This window comes from Bubalus bubalis, chromosome 14 (assembly GCF_019923935.1).
Source record: "Bubalus bubalis isolate 160015118507 breed Murrah chromosome 14, NDDB_SH_1, whole genome shotgun sequence".
In the NCBI taxonomy this organism is placed as follows: domain Eukaryota; kingdom Metazoa; phylum Chordata; class Mammalia; order Artiodactyla; family Bovidae; genus Bubalus; species Bubalus bubalis.
In genome coordinates this window covers 18,967,190-18,987,375 of record NC_059170.1, presented here as the reverse complement: position 1 = coordinate 18,987,375, position 20,186 = coordinate 18,967,190, and the positions used below count along the sequence as shown (strand labels likewise).

At 47.7% G+C, this 20,186-nt stretch overlaps 1 protein-coding gene and 1 non-coding gene across 2 annotated transcripts; one reads left to right on the top strand and one right to left on the bottom strand.

The window, feature by feature from the left end:
• Positions 1-2,071: 2,071 nt before the first annotated feature.
• Positions 2,072-6,218, bottom strand: GDF5 (growth differentiation factor 5). Its single transcript, XM_006072429.4, has 2 exons — positions 5,594-6,218; positions 2,072-3,312 (listed from the first exon to the last, which is right to left on the bottom strand). Exons 1-2 carry the CDS (start codon positions 6,216-6,218, stop codon positions 2,438-2,440), a joined length of 1,500 nt encoding a protein of 499 aa, XP_006072491.1. The 3' UTR covers positions 2,072-2,437.
• A 9,831-nt stretch (positions 6,219-16,049) lies between these two features.
• Positions 16,050-16,123, top strand: TRNAM-CAU. Its single transcript has one exon. It is a non-coding gene; the product is annotated as a tRNA-Met (tRNA).
• The last annotated feature ends 4,063 nt before the right edge of the window (positions 16,124-20,186 follow it).

Genomic DNA, 20,186 nt, shown 5'->3' with positions numbered 1-20,186 from the left:
GGCTGCAAGGAGATCAAATCAGTCAATCGTAAAGGAATCAATCCTGAATATTCATTGGAAGGACTGATGCTGAAGCTGAAGCTCCAATACTTTGGCCACCTGATGCGAAGACCTGACTTATTGGAAAAGACCCTGATGCTGGGAAAAATTGAAGGCAGGAGGAGAAGGGGGCAACAGAGGATGAGATGGTTGGATGGCATCATCGACTCAATGGATATGAATTTGCACAAACTCTGAGAGATGATATAGGACAGGGAAACCTGATGTGCTGCTGTCCACGGGGTTGCAGAGTCAGACACGACTGAGCGACTGAACAGCAGTCTAGTTGGGAAATGTACACAGGCTGATTGGTTCTTTTGTGGAAGAGAATTATAGGATAGGTGGAGGTGGGAGAGGAAGCTCCCAGGGTATCAAGCTAGGGCCACAACAGTCAAATCAATGCTCAGGCCTTCAGCAGGAAGAACACCATGGCTGAGATGCCATGAGCCTCTCTGATAGGGGTAAGGCAGGAAGACCTCTGATCTTTTAGACTTTCCAAGAAACTAGGGATGTACTGTCCTGGAAATCAGGGCCCTGCCTCTCTGCCCTTGAGTGTCCAGCCACCTTGCTTCTACACTGCTCTCTCTGTGTCCCCAGCCCACCGCGTGGCCTCCCCGGCACCTCCTTTCCCGGCTCACTCTCCTCTCACATACACCAGAACTCTGTCTGCCGTGGCAGCTCCTTTGTTTACTTCCAGAGCTTGCAGGCCTGCCCCCCAGCCAAACACAACGAAACCCAGCCAGGGAGGGCTAGACTCCAGGCTCAGGCTGGCCTCTCAGGGACAGGGAATGGCCTCCAAGCCAGGGAGGCAGCTCGAAGGTACACTACCCACCCCCTCATCCCCCGCCCTGGGCTCTTGCTTCAGGATCTGTCAACCCAGGTTTCAGGCCTTGAGGGAAGGGACACAGGATCTGCCCAGAGCTGGGCAAGCATCCTTACTGTTGAAACAGCTTTGGCTAGGAGCCCTGGGAATCAAAGCCCCAGCTGGAGAGGGGTGGGGAAAATTTTGAGGCCCCCTGGGTAGGAAGCAGAAGCCTGGGTTCTCCTCTTCTGGTCCTCCCCCTCCTCAGCCAGGCAGAACCTGGTCCCAAGCCCTTAGAATGAGGACTCAGGTGCCCACATTTCCCTACCAGAGGGCCCTGCTCCCCTCCCAAGAGTTCATGCCTTGCTCCTCCCCAAAGGTTATAGTGGAGGAGGGAAGTGGGTCTTGACTCTGGGCCAGGCCCCAGAAGGAAACACTGTCAGGCTGTGTCTGGCATTGGTCTGTCTAAGGTCGGTAAGGTCAATGGGGAGCTTACTTGTCTAATGGATAATTATGTATCTATATCCTGTATAGTGGAAAGGGGAGGGGTTCCAGTTTTTTCTAGAGCTGGGGTAAAGGGGTGGAAGGGCTGCCAAGCTGGAGGGTAGCAGGGCCCAGGCAAGATCATGTGAGGAATAGTGATCAGTGACAAAGGAGATGCCCCAGTAGGTGAAGAGGAGGTCGAGGGCCCCTTTAACTGGTGACCAGTGGATTCTGAGTATGAGCTGGGGGGTGAGTATGAAATGGGGATGATTTTAGTGGAAATTAAATCCTCAAGTTCCCTCCCACTTAGGGATTCATTTTGGAGACAACAAACTTGACTAAGGAATGTCGAAAAGGAAACCCGGCAGAAACCGACCTCTGTTGCCAGCGGAGTAGACAGAGCTCTCGGCGAAAATCGGGAATAGGGTGAGAGGTGAAACCCTGGCCCAGCTCAGCCTATGCTCTGTGTCCCATTCTGCTTCAGGCAGCCCACGTCCCCTCTCTGGGTCAGTCTTCTTTGAAGGGTCGCTGGGTCCCCAAGGGTAGACAAGAAATCTGCCACAGTTTTAGGCACAGTTTTGCTTTTTATCTCATCAATGTACATTTAAGTCTAACAGTCTAACAGCCTCCCACTCCTCACCCTGCCCAAGCCCACTCCCCTTCTTTCCCACCCCTGCCCAATTAGCATCCATCTGCCTCCAGGGGCAGAAAGTCACCAGGTACAAGAGGGAGATGGCACCTGTGGGTCTCCCAAGGAGAGGCCTCCCTAGAGAGTGCCAAGGTCAAGAAGGCCCAGGAAAGGAGAGGTCATGGGCTGAGTCTCATTGGAAAACAAGGTCCCCTGGGTCTCAGTCCCATTCCGAGTCTGTCTCCCTGGGCCTGTGTCTGCCAATCAGAGAAGCAGAAGGCAAAAATCCCCAGGCAGGGGGACTTGTGGATAGAAAGGGATCTTTAGCAACTGAGCAAGGCTGTTGGCATCCCCTTTCACGGGGGCTGCATAGATGCTCCTGGCTGTAGCTTCTGGATCCCCCTGTGATTCCAGGAGTGTGGGAAGGGGCTCTGGTGACCAGCATCCTGGGGACGTGCCGCCCGGGAAGACAGAGGACAGTGTTGCTACCTGCAGCCACAAGACTCCACGACCATGTCCTCATACTGCTTATAGACCACGTTGTTGGCCGAGTCAATGAAGAGGATACTGATGGGACTCAGCCTCGTGGGCACACAGCAGGTGGGCGGCGTGGACTCGGGGTCCATGGAGTTCATCAGGGTCTGGATGACCGCGTGGTTCGTGGGCTCCAGGTGGGAGCGCAAGGGGAACTCACACAGCCCCTCGCAGTGGAAAGCCTCGTACTCCAGGGGCGCGATAATCCAGTCATCCCAGCCCATGTCCTTGAAGTTGACGTGCAGCGCCTTCCGACTGCAGCGGGCCTTGGGGTTCTTGCTAGGTCGCTTGCCCTGGCGCGTGGCCAGGGGGGCCCGCCGCTTTCGGCGCTGGCTGAACAGGTACTCATACACGGTCTTATCATCCTGGCCGGAGCGGGCCTTGATCTCATTGAAGAACAGGTCCCGTTTCTTGGTGCGGCCAAACACCAGGAACAGGGCTTTCTCGTGGACCTGCCGGGCAGCGCGGTCAAAGCCCAGGCCACGGAGGTCCATGGCCCGGCCCCGTTCCCAGGCCTCCAGCTCCAAGCACAGCTGGGCTGAGTTCTTAAAGTTTCGGAAGAGCTTCCAGATGTCGAACACCTCCCAGCCAGAGCCGTCCAGGCCTGGCACGGAACGCACATCCAGCAAGGCTGCCGGCTGCCGGCCGCTGGGGCAACTGGACAGCTTCAGCTGGGCAGCCCGCCCGCTACCGGGGGCCACTGGCTTGGCCGCATCCAAGGGCTTCTTCCGCAAGATCCGCAGCTCGGCCCCTAGTAGCCCATCCTTCTCCAGGGCACTAATGTCAAACACGTACCTCTGCTTCCTGACCGTGGGACCTCGGTCATCTAGAGAGAACACCCAGAAGTCATTGCCCGCAGCCTCACCAAGGGAGCCAGTCACCACACAGCCTAGGGGAGGGCCACGGCTCTTCTCCCCCAAGAGAGCTCTCTTTAACCTCTTCCCCACTTCAACAGAGGCCAAGACCCAAATCATGGAGAGCCTTTTCCAAAATAAGGAAGCTTCCCACACAGTCAACCAAATAGGGCTGTTCACCTATAGATGTGACTGTGGAGGATTTGAGTGATTCTGGGTGTCTGTGTCAATGACATGCATAGCAGAGGTCCGTCAGCCTTAGAACTGCCTCCTGCCTGTCTCTCTCCCATCTGCTATCCAATATGATATCTCTTTGGTAAGAGAGGCAGGGTGATCATTATAATGACCTGCTCTGTTTTTCCAGAGGAGGAACCTGAGGCTCAGAGAAGTTAGGTAACTTGCTCAAGGTCACCCAGCTGGCAAAAAGCACGGTTGGAACTCCAGCCTAGAACTTGTTATGCCTGATCCTGAGCTGCTTCTACTATACTATGCCTTAAAGAAGATCTTAGTGCTCTTGTTTCACAGATGAAGCACAGAGAAGGAGAGTGACTTGCCTAAGGCCACACAGCGAGTTAATGACCAAACTGGTCTATGATCCAATGTTCCTGGCTAGTCTAATGATTTGTAGTGTATGCTTCTTACTCTGCTTGGTGTGTGAGTGTGTGTGTGAATGACAGTTTGTGTGTGTATATGTATGACTGGGTCCACATGTGAGTATGGAAAGTAACGCATATTTGAGTGACAGGTTATATGCATGTATGATTGGGCTTGTGTGACTATTTGAAGGGTATGTATGTATTGGGTTGGCCAAAAAGTTCTTTCGATTTCTTCTTTTAAATGGTACAGAAAACTCTAAAAATACTTTTTGGCCAACCCAATATATGTGTCTGTATATATGTAAGAAAGTTCTGTGTGTATACGTCAGGTGTGCGTGTGCACATTGTGTATGTGTGTGAGTGTATGTGATTCACCATGTATTTACAAACATAAGGCTCTGCGTGTATACAAGAAGCTCAGTGGTATGTCCGAATCAGCACGCCCTCCTTCCTAAATACCAATTTGCCATTGGGAAGCATTCATAATATTGCTCTAGAAGGTGACTAATTAGGCCTTTAAACTCCCCATCTCTCCCCCTCCAAGCTCCCTTAGAGCTGGGGGGCACAAGGACTTACTTTATGATTCCCCAAGGGGTCACAGCTTTCTCTGACTGGGCAGGCAGCCAGACCACCTCCCCCACCTCAGCAGACCCGCTGCCTCTGTGCCTCCCCCGCCCTCTGTCACTCCCCGACCGGCCAGCTCTAATGAGGAGCCTCTTCCCCTCTCTGACCCCTCCCCCACCCTGCCAGCCAAAGTCCCAAGACTCCCAGAACCAGAGCATATGAGCCTCCAGCAACCCTAGCCATCAGGTCAACCTCCTTCTTCACTTTTATGGATAAACTCAGGCCCTGAGAGGGGAAAGGACTTGCTGAAATCACATGGCAAGTTGAGGGGACAAGCCAAGACAGTGATGCTAGGAGGGCAGAATGTGAAGTGAGGGGAGCAGATTGTCTCCTGGGTTCATTATAAAAATGATCTGTGTCTAGGACAGGACATAAGGTTTTCATATTGGAAGGGCTCTCAGAAGTCACCACATCCAACCTCCATAGAGTTGTACTGATGGGAAAACTGAGACCCCAGAGGGAGAGGGGGCTTTCCCAAGGTCACACTGTGAGTTAGACCCTAGGTCTGTTGTCCACCCCACCCCATATATCTGAAGATCATTCCATGACTCCAAGATGCCTCATTTCCTGCCTTCACCTATCTTACCTTCTCTGCCCCCTTGCCTGAAGGGAAAGTGGCAAAACCATGGGCATCTGAGATTCGTTTCTCTCTCTGTCATCCAAGAAAACCTACAACCCCATGCAGCCTAGAAAGTCTGACCAACTCAGTAAGAACAGAGTGTGGCCTGGTAATTAAGAGTTTAAGAGGCTGGTCCTCAATTCTGCCACCAACCGGAAGGGCTTGTCTCCTTTCCAAGCTTCAGGAACCCTCTCCACATCTTGCAGGAAGTGCACTTGGGGATCCCCAGGTGCCCTCTGGCTCTGACATGCCAGCAGCCTGGGACCTGGTGTGGGTGAGGTTAATCCCAGATACCACCCCGGGCCAGAAACACACACCATCTCCCCCCAGTGCAGTGTCTGGGCTCTAATGCCCCCTCCATGCATGCAGATGCCCCTCCCTCTGAGCCGTGCCCCGGCCACCCCGCCCCCTCACCTTGCCCTTTGTCAATAAAGCTGGTGATGGTGTTGGCCAGGCCAGCCTCCAACTTCACGCTGCTGTTGCCTCCCTTTCTGTCAGCATCGGACAGCGTCCTGTACAGCGAGAGCATGTACTCGTGGGGCGTGATGGGGGGCGGGCGGAATGGCTCCTTGGGCTCACGCGGGGACCCAGGCTCCCTGGCCTTCTTCAGCAGGAAGGGACTGGGGACAGAGCCTGCCTTTGAGGGTGCCTTCCCCCCAGGAAGCTGTCCTTTTGGGGTCACCGTCCGCGTGGCCCCCTGCCTTGTCTGGGGAGGGTGTCCTGGCTTGGGTTCAGGGCCACCCGATCTGGGGGGCAGCTTTTTGGGTTCATCCTTCTTGGACTGTGTCAGGCCTCCTGTCTGCCCGGTGCCCCCCTTGGCCCTGGCATTGGTGGCCCCCCCACCGTAGCTGTGACCCCCTGGCCTGAAGATGTTCTGGGCCAGAGGGGGTCTCTCCTTGGCTTCTGCTTTGGCCAGTCCTGGCCTGGCCCCCTGGGGTCTCTGGCCCAAGTCAGGGGCACCCAACACAGTGCAGATGAATTCCAGGTCCAGCCAAGCCAGGTGCCAAAGCAAGAGAGTGAGGAGTTTGGGGAGTCTCATCCTCTGGCCAGCCGCTGAATGATGCCCAAGAGAACAGCGGCAGTAGCGAAGGTGCCTCTGGTTTGGCAGGAAAAACCATGAAAGGAGTGGACCCTCAAAAGCAGCGGCAGCAGCAGTAGCAGCAGAAGGAAGGGCTTTCTCCTCAGTCTGAGACTCTTGAAGTCTGCCGGGTGTGTGTTTGTATCCAGTCCCATAGTGGAAATGCTCTCCTATCCAGACGTGCACCGTCTCCAGTCAGCAGCTGAAAATAACTCGTTCTTGAAAGGAGAAAGCCGACCGCCCCCTTTCTCCTGCACAACTGACTGAGGGCCTGAAGGAGGCTTGTATAAGGCTCAGGGATTTTTCCAAGAAGGAAGAATGGCGTAATGCTGCTAACTTTTGAATCCTTTCCAGTGAAAATACTTACACACACTCGCGCGCGCGCACACACACACACATACACACACACACACACACACACACAAGCCTGCAGGTGCTCAGAAAAATCTTTTACAAACCTGAACTCAGGAATTGGAAACGGAATTCCAACCCAAACCAATTTAATTACTCTCTGATGTCATGCTGTCTAAACTCATTTAAGTGCGATATATTTATGTGAAAAAAATCACCGCTGCCCTCTGAGGCCATGGCTCACGGGGGCTCTTGGCACAGAGCCCCGTGGGGGGATTCTAGAGTGGAGCGGGGTGGGTGGGGGAGACTTTCAGTCCCATGGAGCAGACTCTGGGGTCTTCACCTCCACATCACGGCCCACCCCACCTTCCCAAGGAGAGATGCTAAGGAACGGATTCAAAGATCTTAAACCCCAGAGGCATGAGAGTGTGGGTTTTCAGTTAAGTCCTTGGGGTGTTTTTAAAGCAACCTTCGCATCTCGTCTGGGACCTGTTCTGTTGTTGGTGTGTGAGGGGTGGGGGAGGGCAGCACAGATGGCAGAATTCACCCACAGTTTCTTTTATTTTAATAAACTTGTGGTGACCCAGAGCCAGAAAAATATCGGTACCCACTACACCCCTCCCCCAAATGCCATTGACTGAGCTCAGATGGTTTCTCCAGGCTTTGGGGGGCGCCCCCGAGCCCAATCCTTGGATGGAGACACGTCCAGAGTGTCTATACCTCACCGCCACCCCAGCAAAGACAGGCTCAGTTTTGTTGTGAGAGACTGGCTGAGTCCCAGAGGTGGCAGCCCCAGCCTGGGGCAGCAGCGGCCCCTGCAGGAGGCAGAAAAAATGATTTCCCACACAGTGCTTTTCTGGTATTAGTAGCTCTGGAAGAAGTCTGAACTCCAGCTGGCTCAGCAGGGGAAACTGTTCCCTTTACCTAGAACATCCTCCTTTTACTCCCACGACAGGAGGAAGCTCCTCTCATCCTGAGAGCTTCAGCTGAAAATTCACCTCCTCCAGGAAGCCTTCCCAGATCCCCAAACAGAACCAATTACCCCTTTTTTGAACATTTCACTGCAACAGACTGTGAGAGAAATAGAAGTGGAAGAAGCAGTTGTCAGGTAGGCTTCCTTCTTTCTTTAATTTTAATTTTTAGCCCTGCCTTACGGCATGTGGGATCTCTGTTCCCCCACCAGAAATCAAACCCGTGCCCCCAGCAGTGGCGGCACAGAGTCTTAACCATTGGACTCCCAGAGAAGTCCCTTTATTTTATTTATTTTTTAGGCTTCCTTCTTAACCCCAGATTCTCTGAGCCTGCCTGATAGAGATCTGTTTGTACTCTGAGGTCACCAGATTAGTTTCCTAGCATACCTGGCACAGAGTAGAAGCTCAGTAAGTATTCGATGAATGAAGGAAGATGAAACTCACGGCCGGGGTGTCCAGGTGCCCAGCCAACCTTTTCATGGTGATATGTCCAGATCCTCACTGATCCTCAGAGCACAGCTGCATAATTTGGCCTCTTGAAGCTTCATCTGGTGCTCCTAGGTCAGAAACCCCAGGAGCTCCACCTCCCCATCTCAAAGAATCAACGCACCGCCAGACACTCCTTTGCAGGAGCTTTAAGGAAGAGCTGAGGTGGTCAAGCAAGTGGCAACCCGCTCCAGTATTCTTGCCTGGGAAATCCCATGGACAGAGCAGACTGGTGGGCTACAGTCCATGGGGCTGCAAAGAGTCAGACAAGACTGAGCATGCACACGTAAGTTCTAAGTTAAATACTATAGGAAATGATTGAGTATTTCTTAAAATCTTACAAAGTAAGAATTAAGGGTAATGATTCCATTCAGATAAAATTGAGTGATAAAAAATTTTTTAAAAAAGGCAAAGCTGAGGGCTTCCCAGGTGGTTCAGATGGTAAAGAATCTGCCTGCCATGCCGGAGACCCAGGTTCGGTCCCTGGGTCAGGAAGATCCCTTGGAGAAGGAAATGGCAACCCACTCCAGTATTCTTACCTGAAGAATTCCATGCACAGAGCTTGGCAGGCTACAGTCCAGGAGATTGGAAAGAGTTGGACACAACTAAGGGACTAACACTTTCACCTGAAGAAGAGCTAAATCCCTTCCTATCCCTCCAGTCACCCAGGTTCACAACACTTGGCTTCCCTTTTGACTTGTCCCACTTAAGCCATCATCTCTGGCATTCCTTTCTCCTTTCCACCCCCACAGCCTTGCAGTCTCAGTCCTCTTCACAACCCGTCCTTAGAGAATTCCCTTAGAACTGGCTTCCAGACTGCTCTGTCCCACCTCCCTCCCCCAAAACTGCCCATCAAAAAGTGCCAACTTGTCTGCCCTCTCCTCCATGAAGCCTTCCCTCTTCCACCAGAAAATACACACTTCTGAATTGCCATCACATATTTTGTGTCCCATTCCACTTTGGCACACAAAATCATCCAGTTCTGCCTCTAAACCACTCCCATCTCAGACACAGGTCATTTCTTCTACTCGGTGTCCTTTTCTCATATTTAAAAAATCATAGCCTAATTCCTTAGGGCAGTAATAGTTTATTTACATACCTGCCTACCCCATTAGATTATGACTAGATGACACCATATTTATCTTTCAATTATTCCCAGGCCTGGGTACAGGGCCCAGCACATAGTAGGTTCTCAACATGTCATATGGATGGATGGATTTCTAACCAGCCCTTATATACCAAAGTCACAATTTTCTACTTTCAGGTATAGTTACTTTTAGACATATTGTGCTTTCCCTGCCAGACTCCTGAGTTCCCTATAGGGAAAGATTCTGTCTTGACACTTATTAGGTACTTTGTAAGCTTGAGTGAGTGAATAAATGAAGGGATGAATAAAACAAACCATCAAGCTGTTCCTGGGACTTCCTTGGCAGTCCAGTGGTTAAAATTCCATGTTTCCCATGTAAGGGGTGCAGGTTTGATCCCTGGTCAGGGAAACCCACATACCATGCAGTGCAGCAAAAAAAAAAAAAAAAAACAGGAAAAAAAGATGTCTCTAAATATGGCTTGATAAGGACTCAGGGCTCTGGAGATAAACAGGCCTGATTTTGAATTCTGCTTCTGCTTTATGGTCTAGTGCATTATGTGATCTCTGCTGCTGCTAAGTCGCTTAGTTATGTCCAACTCTGTGTGACCCCAGAGACGGCAGCCCACCAGGCTCCGCCGTCCCTGGGATTCTCTAGGCAAGAACACTGGAGTGGGTTGCCATTTCCTTCTCCAATGCATGAAAGTGAAAGGGAAGTCGCTCAGTCGTGTCCGACTCCTAGCGACTCCATGGACTGCAGCCCGCCAGACTTCTCCATCCATGGGATTTTCCAGGCAAGAGTACTGGAGTGGGGTGCCTATGTGATCTCTGGAAGCCCCTAAACCTCTCTGAAACTCTGATCAGGGATCATGACAGTGCCTACCTCACAGGGTGTTTGTGGGGATTCAATTACATAAATTATAAAAAGTGATTAGCCTGGTACCTGGCAAATCATAATAGCTGCTATTTGTTGAGCATGTACTAAAGTAAACTAGACTCTGGCCTTTGTATCCCACTGTATTTTTATCTTATTTATCTTCACAATAACCTGTGATGAAGGCACTCTCAGTACCCTGATTTTGCAGATGAGGAAATTGAAGTTTGGAAACATTAAATTACCTTTAATGTCTAATTGCCAACATCTGCTGGATCATCGAAAATGCAAGAGAGTTCCAGAAAAACATCTATTTCTGCTTTATTGGCTATGCCAAAGCCTTTGACTGTGTGGATCACAATAAACTGTGGAAAATTCTGAAAGAGATGGGAATACCAGACCACTTGACCTGCCTCTTGAGAAACCTATATGCAGGTCAGGAAGTAACAGTTAGAACTGGACATGGAACAACAGACTGGTTCCAAATAGGAAAAGGAGTACGACGAGGCTGTATATTGTCACCCTGCTTATTTAACTTATATGCAGAGTACATCATGAGAAACATTGGGCTGGAAGAAGCACAAGTTGGAATCAAGATTGCCAGGAGAAATATCAATAACCTCACATATGCAGATGACACCACCCGTATGGCAGAAAGTGAAGAAGAATTAAAGAGCCTCTTGATGAAAGTGAAAGAGGAGAGTGAAAAAGTTGGCTTAAAGCTCAACATTCAGAAAACTAAGATCATGGCATCTGGTCCCATCACTTCATGGGAAATAGATGGGGAAACAGTGGAAACAGTGTCAGACTTTATTTTTTTGGGCTCCAAAATCACTGCAGATGGTGATTGCAGCCATGAAATTAAAAGACGCTTACTCCTTGGAAGGAAAGTTATGACCAACCTAGAGAGCATATTCAAAAGCAGAGACATTACTTTGCCCACAAAGGTCCGTCTAGTCAAGGCTATGGTTTTTCCAGTGGTCATGTATGGATGTGAGAGTTGGACTATAAAGAAAGCTGAGCACCGAAGAATTGATGCTTGTGAACTGTGGTGTTGGAGAAGACTCTTGAGAGTCCCTTGGACTGCAAGGAGATCCAACCAGTCCATCCTAAAGGAGATCAGTCTTGGGTATTCATTGGAAGGACTGATGTTGAAGCTGAAACTCCAATACTTTGGCAACCTGATGTGGACAGCTGACTCATTTGAAAAGACCCTGATGATGGGAAAGATTGAGGGCAAGAGGAGAAGGGCATGACAGAAGATGAGATGGTTGGATGGCATCACTGACTCGATGGACATGGGTTTGGGTGAACTCCAGGAGTTGGTGATGGACAGGGAGGCCTGGCGTGCTGCAGTTCATGGGGTTGCAAAGAGTCGGACACGACTGAGCAACTGAACTGAACTGAACTGATCATCTAATTCCTGTTCTGATACATTTTATACCAAAGAATCTTTTTTTTAATATTTATTTATTTGACTGCACCAATCTTAGCTTTGCTGCTCCATGGCATGTGGGATCTTAGTTCCCCAACCAGGCATGGAACCCATGTTCCCTGCATTACAAGGCAGATTCTTAACCACTGAACCACTAGGGAAGTCCCATACCAAAGACTCTTAACCTGGATTCTAGAAACATAAATGAAAGAGTGGTTGGGGCAATTGTGTTCTTCTTGGCTTTTAGTCAAGTGGGGACATTGGAGGAGTTAGAGCAGGCCTATTATTTGAGGACCAGAGAACTCCAGAAATGGGGTGGGAGTAGGGAAAGGGGATTCTGAGCTTGCTTATAAGGCCCTTTCCAAGGAGGAGCCCAGGGGACCCATCTGGATCTCACTATAAAGGTGACTAATTACTTCGGTCCCCTCTGGTAATTACAACCAGATGCTGCTGCTGGCAGCGCTTCAGTCCCAACATGTTTAATTACAGGGACACAGAGTCCCTCGGTCCTCCATGTCCCCCTACCTCCCCCTTGCCTGTCAGTGATATTAATGTCCAACTCGAGGTAGAGGCTAGGAATGTTGGGAAGCCATTGGCATAGAAATGACCTTCTACTGTCTAGAGCCTTTAACTTTTATACCTGTTTCCCCATCCATCTCATGGGCACTCCACAAGACATCCTCTTAAAGTTGGCAAGCCAGAGCATTATTTATACCCATTTCGCAGATGAGCCAATAGTGAACTGAATCATCAGCATTACCATCATCATCTTTTCCTTTCTTCATGCACTTAGCAATTTGCAAAGTGGCTTTGTATTCTTTAAGCAATCTCTCTCTCTCTCTCCATGTGTCTCTTTTGAGGGGAGGGAGTATAGTTGGTTTACAACATTCTGTTAGTTTCTGCAGTACAGCAGTGAATCAGCTACATGTATACATATGTCCCCTCTTCCTGGATTTCCTTCCCACTTAGGTCACTGCAGAGCCTTGAGTAGAGATCCCAGTGCTATACACTCAGTTCTCATTAGTTATCTATTTTATACTAAACTATCTGAATCTCTTATTTCTTGGAGTCAATCAATTCAGCACAGCTCAGTGGCTAAAATCTTGGGTTACCGGATCAGATAACTCAGTTTACATCCTGGCTCTGTCATGAACCAATTGGATGACCTTGGGTTTTCATTCATTTATGTATTCCTGGGCCTGAGCACTGGATATCTAACAAAGGACAAGACTACCAAGTCTGTGCTCACATTCTGGTGGAAGAGACAGAAAAACAAGCAAACAAATGTATAGCTGCAGAAAACTCTAGTGCTGTGAAGAAAAATTAGGCAGAGTCAAAGAGATGTCTATTTTATTGTATTATTTATTATTATTACTTTTTTGACTGCACTGGGTCTTTGTTGCTGTGCGTGGGCTTTCTCTAGCTTCTAATTGTGGTGAATGAGGGCTACTCTCTAGTTTTGGTGCATGGGCTTCTCATTGAGGTGGCTTCTCTTGTTGCAGAGCACAGGCTTCAGGCACATGGGCTTAGTTGTGGTGGGATCTTCCTGGACCAGGGATTGAACCCATGTCCCCTGCATTGGCAGGTGGACTCTTAACCACTGGACCACCAGGGAAGTCCGAGAGGTCTATTTTAGATAGGAATGTCTCTTTGAGGGGGTGATATGTGAGCAGAGATCGAGATTTAGTGAGGAAATGAGCAGTACAAAGGGAGATCTTCTGGGAGAAGATCGTTCCTGGTGGAAGGAACAGCAGATTCAAAGGCTCTGAGGCATGAATATGCTTGGCATGTCAGAGGAACCAGGAGAGGCCAGTGCTGCTGAAACAGAGTGCAGAGGTACTGATAGGAGGTGAGGTCAGATCATGCCAGGACCACAATAAGTATGGCCTCACGAGCCAGAGAAAAGAGGGTGGATTTTATTTTTAGTGCAGTGGGGATTTGGGTGCACAGTTTTCAGCAGGAAATTTGTCTAACATAACAATTAAGAGCTGGACTACCTACAATCAAATCCTGGCTCCCTAATTTACCAGCTGTGTAATCTCAAGCCAGTTATTTAATCTTTCTGTGCCTCAGTTTCCTCATATATAAATGAGGCTAATGATAATGTACTTCCTCAGAGTTATTACAAATTTTTGTTATAAGTTCTTAGAACAGTGTCTCGTGCCTAGTGAGCACTACATAAATGTTACCTATAATTACAGTCTTTTAAAAAAAATCACTTCTCTAAATCTGTTTCTTTGCCTGTAAAAATTAGTATAAAAATATCTGCTTCAGCCTGTCTTGCCTTTCTGAGATGGCCCACACTTTGTGGAGTGTATTTCTCTCTAAATAAATCCACTTCTTACTTTTAAAAAAAGAAAGTAAAGAAAATCTGCTTCACAGACAGCTTATAAGAACCAAATGTATTTATGCATGTAGAGCACCTTTCTTTCAGTGGCCTGCATATAGTAGGTGCTCCATAAATCATGGTTTAAAAAAAAAAAAAAAAAGAGTTGTTAGTATTTTCCTTCTTCACAAAAAAGAAAACTGAGTCTCAGAGGAATTAAGTAATTGACACAAGATCACACAGCCCAAAATGATCGGGGTAGGACTCAACTCAAACACATGACTCTGAATCCAGTGCTCTTCCCTACAGCAAACAAGGATTGATTTTTCCTGGCATCACTCTACATGAAAAGGATTGGCTGAGAGAAGGGCCCCGGGCCGTCCCTCTGTGCTTCTTATAATCTGTGGGACCTGGTCATCCCCATCCAGGGAGCCCAGAGAGCCCCAGCAGGTGCAGAGCCACTTAATCCTCCCTGCAATCATCATTCTGGTTTGTGTTGGTTCAACTTCCCTGGAGCTGCCACTCCTGTGGGCTCTCCTCCACTGAGTTCTCAATGGCTCCCCCCGCTGAGCTGCTCAGGAACTGCACCTTGTCAGAGTATTGTGGGCCCTTCAGCCAGATCAATTCATTCCACTCCCTGCAGATACTGTAATCTGGAAACAGGTCAGTTCATCCCACTCCCTGCAGGGTAGTTAATCTGGGTGTATGTGTATTTTTACCTGTTATGGGTGTGGTGCCCAAAATAACCATACATTTTCAATTTTATTCTTTATTTAAAATGTTTTATTTTAAAACTTTGTAATATTTAAAAATATTTTTAGAAATTTAAAAACTAATGCATAATAGAAAGAAAGGTAACACAAACTCATGATGAAAAAAATTCAAATAGTATGAGGGAGTACACAGGAAGTCCCCCTCCCACCTCAGACCCCCACTTTTTCATTCCTTCTCGGAAACAACCACTTTTGTTAGTCTCTTGGATAACTTTGTTTCTTTCTTTTTAAAAATTAAAAAAAAAAATCTTTATTGAATTTGTTACAATATTGCTTCTGTTTTATGTTTTGGTTTTTTGGACGTGAGGCACATGGGATTTTAACTCCCTGCTGCTGCTGCTGCTAAGTCACCTCAGTCGTGTCCGACTCTGTGTCACCCCATAGACGGCAGCCCACCAGGTTGCCCCGTCCCTGGGATTCTCCAGGAAAGAACACTGGAGTGGGTTGCCATTTCCTTCTCCAGTTCATGAAAGCGAAAAGTGAAAGTGAAGTCGCTCAGTCGTGTCCGACTCTTAGCGGCCCCATGGACTGCAGCCTCCCAGGCTCCTCCGTCCATGTGATTTTCCAGGCAAGAGTACTGGAGTGGGGTGCCATTGGCTTAGCAGAGATCAAATTCATATCCCATGCATTGGAAGGCAAAGTCTTAACCACTGGACCACCAGGGAAGTCCCTCCTGGATGACTTTCTGTGCAAAATAAGTTTTGAAAAAACCTTTTTATTGAAGAATAACACCTGTACTGAATATATATTTAATTACAAACTTGAATCATGCTCTTTGTAAAAAAATAAAATTGAGACAACACCAAAGTTTGTTAAATTAAAAGAGTCCGCTCTCCAATCTCTCTCCCTAGAGGTAACCACTATTAATAGTTAGGGACCTGGAAACCCATTACCATTCTTGAGCTCAGAAACCTCGGATTCTTGCTAGACTCTTCTCACTCCTCCTTCCCTTTGTCTACTTATATCTCCCACTTTTCACTCTAATAGGTAAGTGTTATTATCCCCATTGCCAGCAAAAGAATTTGAGACTCAGAGAGGGAAGGTGGGTTGCTCCAGACACAAGGCAGAGCCCAGAAGTTCAAACCCAGGGGAGTGTGTCTGCCTCCAAGTCCAGTATTCTTCCTGGCATGTTCCTCTTGGTTCCTGTCCAGATCCTTGGAGTTTTAATCGCTGTATCACCTGAAGCAGCAGATAGAGTCTCAGGTTAAAATATAATTACGGGCTCATTTAAATTTTTATTTATTTATTTTTGGCTGCACTGGGTCTTCACTGGTGTGTGCAGGCTTTCTCTAGTTGTGGCATGTGGGCTCAGTAGATATGGCTCATGGGCTTGGTTGCCCTGTGACTTGTGGCACCTTCTCAGACCAGGGATTGAATCCATGTCCCCTGCAAAGGACCTATGGGAGCTGTCCCTGTACATGCTTTTACTGCTCAGGCTCTGAATGATGGTGAGCAGATGGCACTCACATCAAGAAATGTCAAGCTTGGGACTTCCCTTGGTGGTCCAGTGGCTAAGACTCTGCACTCATAATGCAGGGGGCCCTGGTTCGAGCCCTGGTCAGGGAAATAGATCCCACATGCTGCAACTAAAAAATCCTGTATGCTGCAATGAAGACTGAAGATCCCACATGCTGCAATTAAGACCTGGCGCAGCCAAAAAAAAAAAAAGAAATGTCAAGCTTGAGTGAGTGGGTACATAGAGCTTGACTTGGTCAGTGAAAAGGGAAAGGACTGGAATGAGACTTGCCCACTGAGTCAGGGTCAGGATCGAGGGGAAGAGACCCACCTGATGAAGAGGACTGTATTATTATCTAATTATGAATCCAAGGAGACTCTTAAGATCCAACCTAGAGGCAGAATCAGCCAGAGGCGTGCGCGGAGGAAACCCCCAGTATTCCCCAATAATCCATGCTCTTGCATGTCACCGTTTCATGCACATTACCTGGAACACCCTTCCTATCTTTGTCTGCTCTGCAACTTTATCCTTCATAATCAGGTTGTAATGTCACCACCTCTACAAAGTTAGCCACTCCATTTTTTATAGAATTTACCACCCAGTAGGTTGTGAAATATACATTACCCACCAGCCTTCATGTGAGTCTGTGGACTGAGGCTTTAGGCAGAGTCCATGTGTTATTATTCTTTCCGTCTCTCCCAGAGTCTAGCATAGGATTTGACACATTGTGGGTGCTTAATCAATATTTTGTTTAATGATAAATGAATGGACTCTGATGGAAAGCAGCAAGTTGTTCACAATCTACACAAGAGGCAGTATTCTTTTTTAAAAATTATTTATTTATTTTGGTTGTGCTGGGTCTTCGTTGCTTTGCCCAGGCTTTCTCTGTTGGGGAGAGCAGGGGCTCCTCTTTGTTTTGATGCTCAGGCTTCTCATTGTGGTGGTTTCTCGTGTTGCAGAGCACAGGTTCTAGGCGCATAGGCTCAGTAGTTGTGGTGCACAGGCTTAGCTGCTCTGCAGCATGTGGGATCTTCCTGGACCAGGGATTGAACCTGTGTCCCCTGCATTGGCAGGTGGATTCCAACCCACTGCACCATCAGGGAAGTCCCACAAGATATTATACTCTTTTGGTGCCCCCAGCGCTGCTTCAGGCAGTTAGGTTGCAGTGAGAAAGAGGGGAGTTTGTTAGCTTTTGTTTTATTTTTCAACTTTTCCCCTCTGTTATCCTTAGCCCACCTTAGTCACTCAGGCTGTTGACATGGAGAGGAAAATGGAGAAAGGGGTGGGAAAAGTCTTCTTTGAATTAGTATCGTAGCTGACTTTGTGCTTTCTGGATTTGGCAGATGTTTATAGCTGTTCCTGTCCATCAACAAAGCATCACGGGGAACTTTTATGGGTCCTCCAGGGGTTCCCTGCTGGACCCATCTCCTGCACTCCTCTTAGCAAAGGCATCTCTTTCTGTCAGTGGTCATTTGTCTTCTTACGTCTGGAGTCCCTTTATTCCTCTAGGAGTCTCTGCTGAAGAGGACCCAGGATAGGCCTATGGAGGCTCTCTTTTACTTAGTCCACATCTGGCATTCTGGGAGAGTAGGATAACCCCAATATAGCAGCACTCTCCTAAGTCTGCCACCAAAGCAGTTAACAGGCTTGTCTCTTGTTGATAGATTTCCTGAGCAGGAGGTGGATCCAGTCATTATGCTCCCCAGTTGCAATGGGTTGGATGTGGTACCTCAAACCCTCCTAGAACTCTTCTCTTTCAATCACTTGTTTTGAGCATTACATCTTTCCCAAGAAGGGTGAGGACTCACAGCCAGAAATGTTTCCACACAAACTCTCTATCCTCCATTCTCTTGACACCTTAGGTAAAGGATTTAAGAACTTTGAAACAAGGATTTTTCTGGTAGTCCAGTGGCTAAGACTCTGTGCTCCCAATGCAGAGGTCCTGGGTTTGATCCCTTGTCAAGGAACTTGATCCCACATGCCACAACAAAAATCAAAGATCCAATGTGCCCCAATCAAGAGCCGGCGCAGCCAAATAAATATTTTTTTTAAAGAACTTTAAAATAGATTTTAGACTATTAGAAAAAAATATATGTATATGTTCTTTTAACCCCTCACTTTGAAAGTTCACATATATAATTTTAAAAAGAAAGAAAGTCAATCAGTCCAGGCAGCCTCTTGGCATGGGGTAGGGGGAATATCTAATAAATAATGATCAAGTCTGGGGTTCAGAATCCACATTATAGCCCTGGAAAAGGGTTACATTATAAAGCATATCCCCAGAGATGGAATTTTTGGCACAAAGGAAGAACCCCAGTTCACTTGGAGGGGACCAGAGTTATTTTTCTTTCAACTGGTTTGTTATCTCTCTGTCCAATCCACCCTCCTTTGAGGCCTTCCCCCCACTGTAGTTCATCAGACAGGTTTGAACATGTCCAGGCTCTAATTGTGGCTGGCCCTCTACAGGGCTCTTGGATCCCAAGCGATTCAGGTGTTGTAGATGAACAGTTTTTGTGGGTTTTTTTCAGTCTTACTATGCATCTTGTGGGATCCTAGTTCCTTGATCAGAGATCGAACGCAGGCCCCCTGCAGTGAAATTGTGGAATACCAACCACTGGACTACCAGGGAATTCCCTGAACACCTGTTTTTCTGTTCTAAACGTTCCTGGCACTTCATAGGATAGTTGAAGGCTGATGTACTCTCAAAGCCTACAGAATCTCTAACAGGCATGTTGTCCACTCTCATATATCAGCTAACTCCTCTTTCTGTTCTGGCCCAGACAAAATACCCACTTGTACTATCTTGTTATGTTTTAATACAATTTCCAACTTGCTGTTAATACACTGTATTATTATCCAATGCTAGTACAGAATAGATATTCAGAATGTTTACTGGGTGAATGAGTAAATGAATAACGAATTTCCTTTTGCAAAGATCAAAGATTACTGTTTGGTTTTAATCTTGTGTGTGTGTGCTAAATTTGTGTCAGTCGTGTCTGACTCTTTGAGACCATGTGGACCACCCCATGGGATTCTCCAGTCAAGAATACTAGAGTGGGTTTCCATGTCCTCCTCCAGGGGATTTTCCCAACCCAGGGATCAAACCCACGTCTCTTATGTCTTCTGCAATGGCAGGCTGGTTCTTTACCACTAGCGCCACCTGGGAAGCCCTGGTTTTAATACTCCTCTACTCCATTTGTCCTTTATTGTTACGTCTGGATAGTCTGAAACCTATATTCTTCTTGGTCTTAAAGTGTATCCTGTGGTTCGTTAATGGGTTTTATGTCATTTACCTTTGTAACACTGAAGCTGACTTCATTCATTCCATGGATGCTTGTTTAGCACCTACCATGTGTCAGGCTCTTTGTTAAATGCTAGGAATAAGTCAGTCTCCTACTCTTATGAAGCTTAAGCTTTCAAGAGCGTGTGTGCTAAGTCGCTTCAGTCGTGTTGGACTCTTTGCGACCCTATGAACTGTACCCCAACAGGCTCCTCTGTCCAGGTGATTCTCCAGGCAAGAATACTGGAGTGGGTTGCCATGCCCTCCTCCAGGGGATCTTCCCCACCCAGGGATGGAACCCTAGTCTCTTAACATCTCCTGCATTGGTGGGCGGGTTCTTTACCACTAGGGCCACCCGAGAGAGAAAAATAATAGGTAAACCAAAACAAGTAAAAAGTACTGTGAAAAGAGAACTGCGATAGAAAATGATAGGGTATTACTTTAAATAGCATGATCAGGGAAGATCTAGCTAAAGAATTATCGTTTGAGACCTGAAGGAGGAGACGTTATCAGCTAATTCAAAAGTTTGGGGTAAACTGATCCAGGAGATGGCAAAAGTATGTGCAAAAACCCTTAAGTTAATGTGTGTAACATTCCAAATATTGTAGTGAACACTTACACACAACCTGTTAAGGGAATATCTCTCCAGTGTTGATTCCCACACAACTGAGTCTTTGCATCTTTTTCTCTGTCAAACGTTTGGGATCTCTTCTTCCCTCACAACACTGACTCTAGTGTTAGAATCCGAGAGTCTGCATTTGAAGAAGTTCCCCAGTTATTTTTTTTAACTCCAACTAAAAATTTCCAAGTCCTGGTGACTGAGATGGTAAATAATCTGCCTGCAATGCGGGAGTACTGGGTTCGATCCCTGGGTAGGGAAGATACCCTGGAGA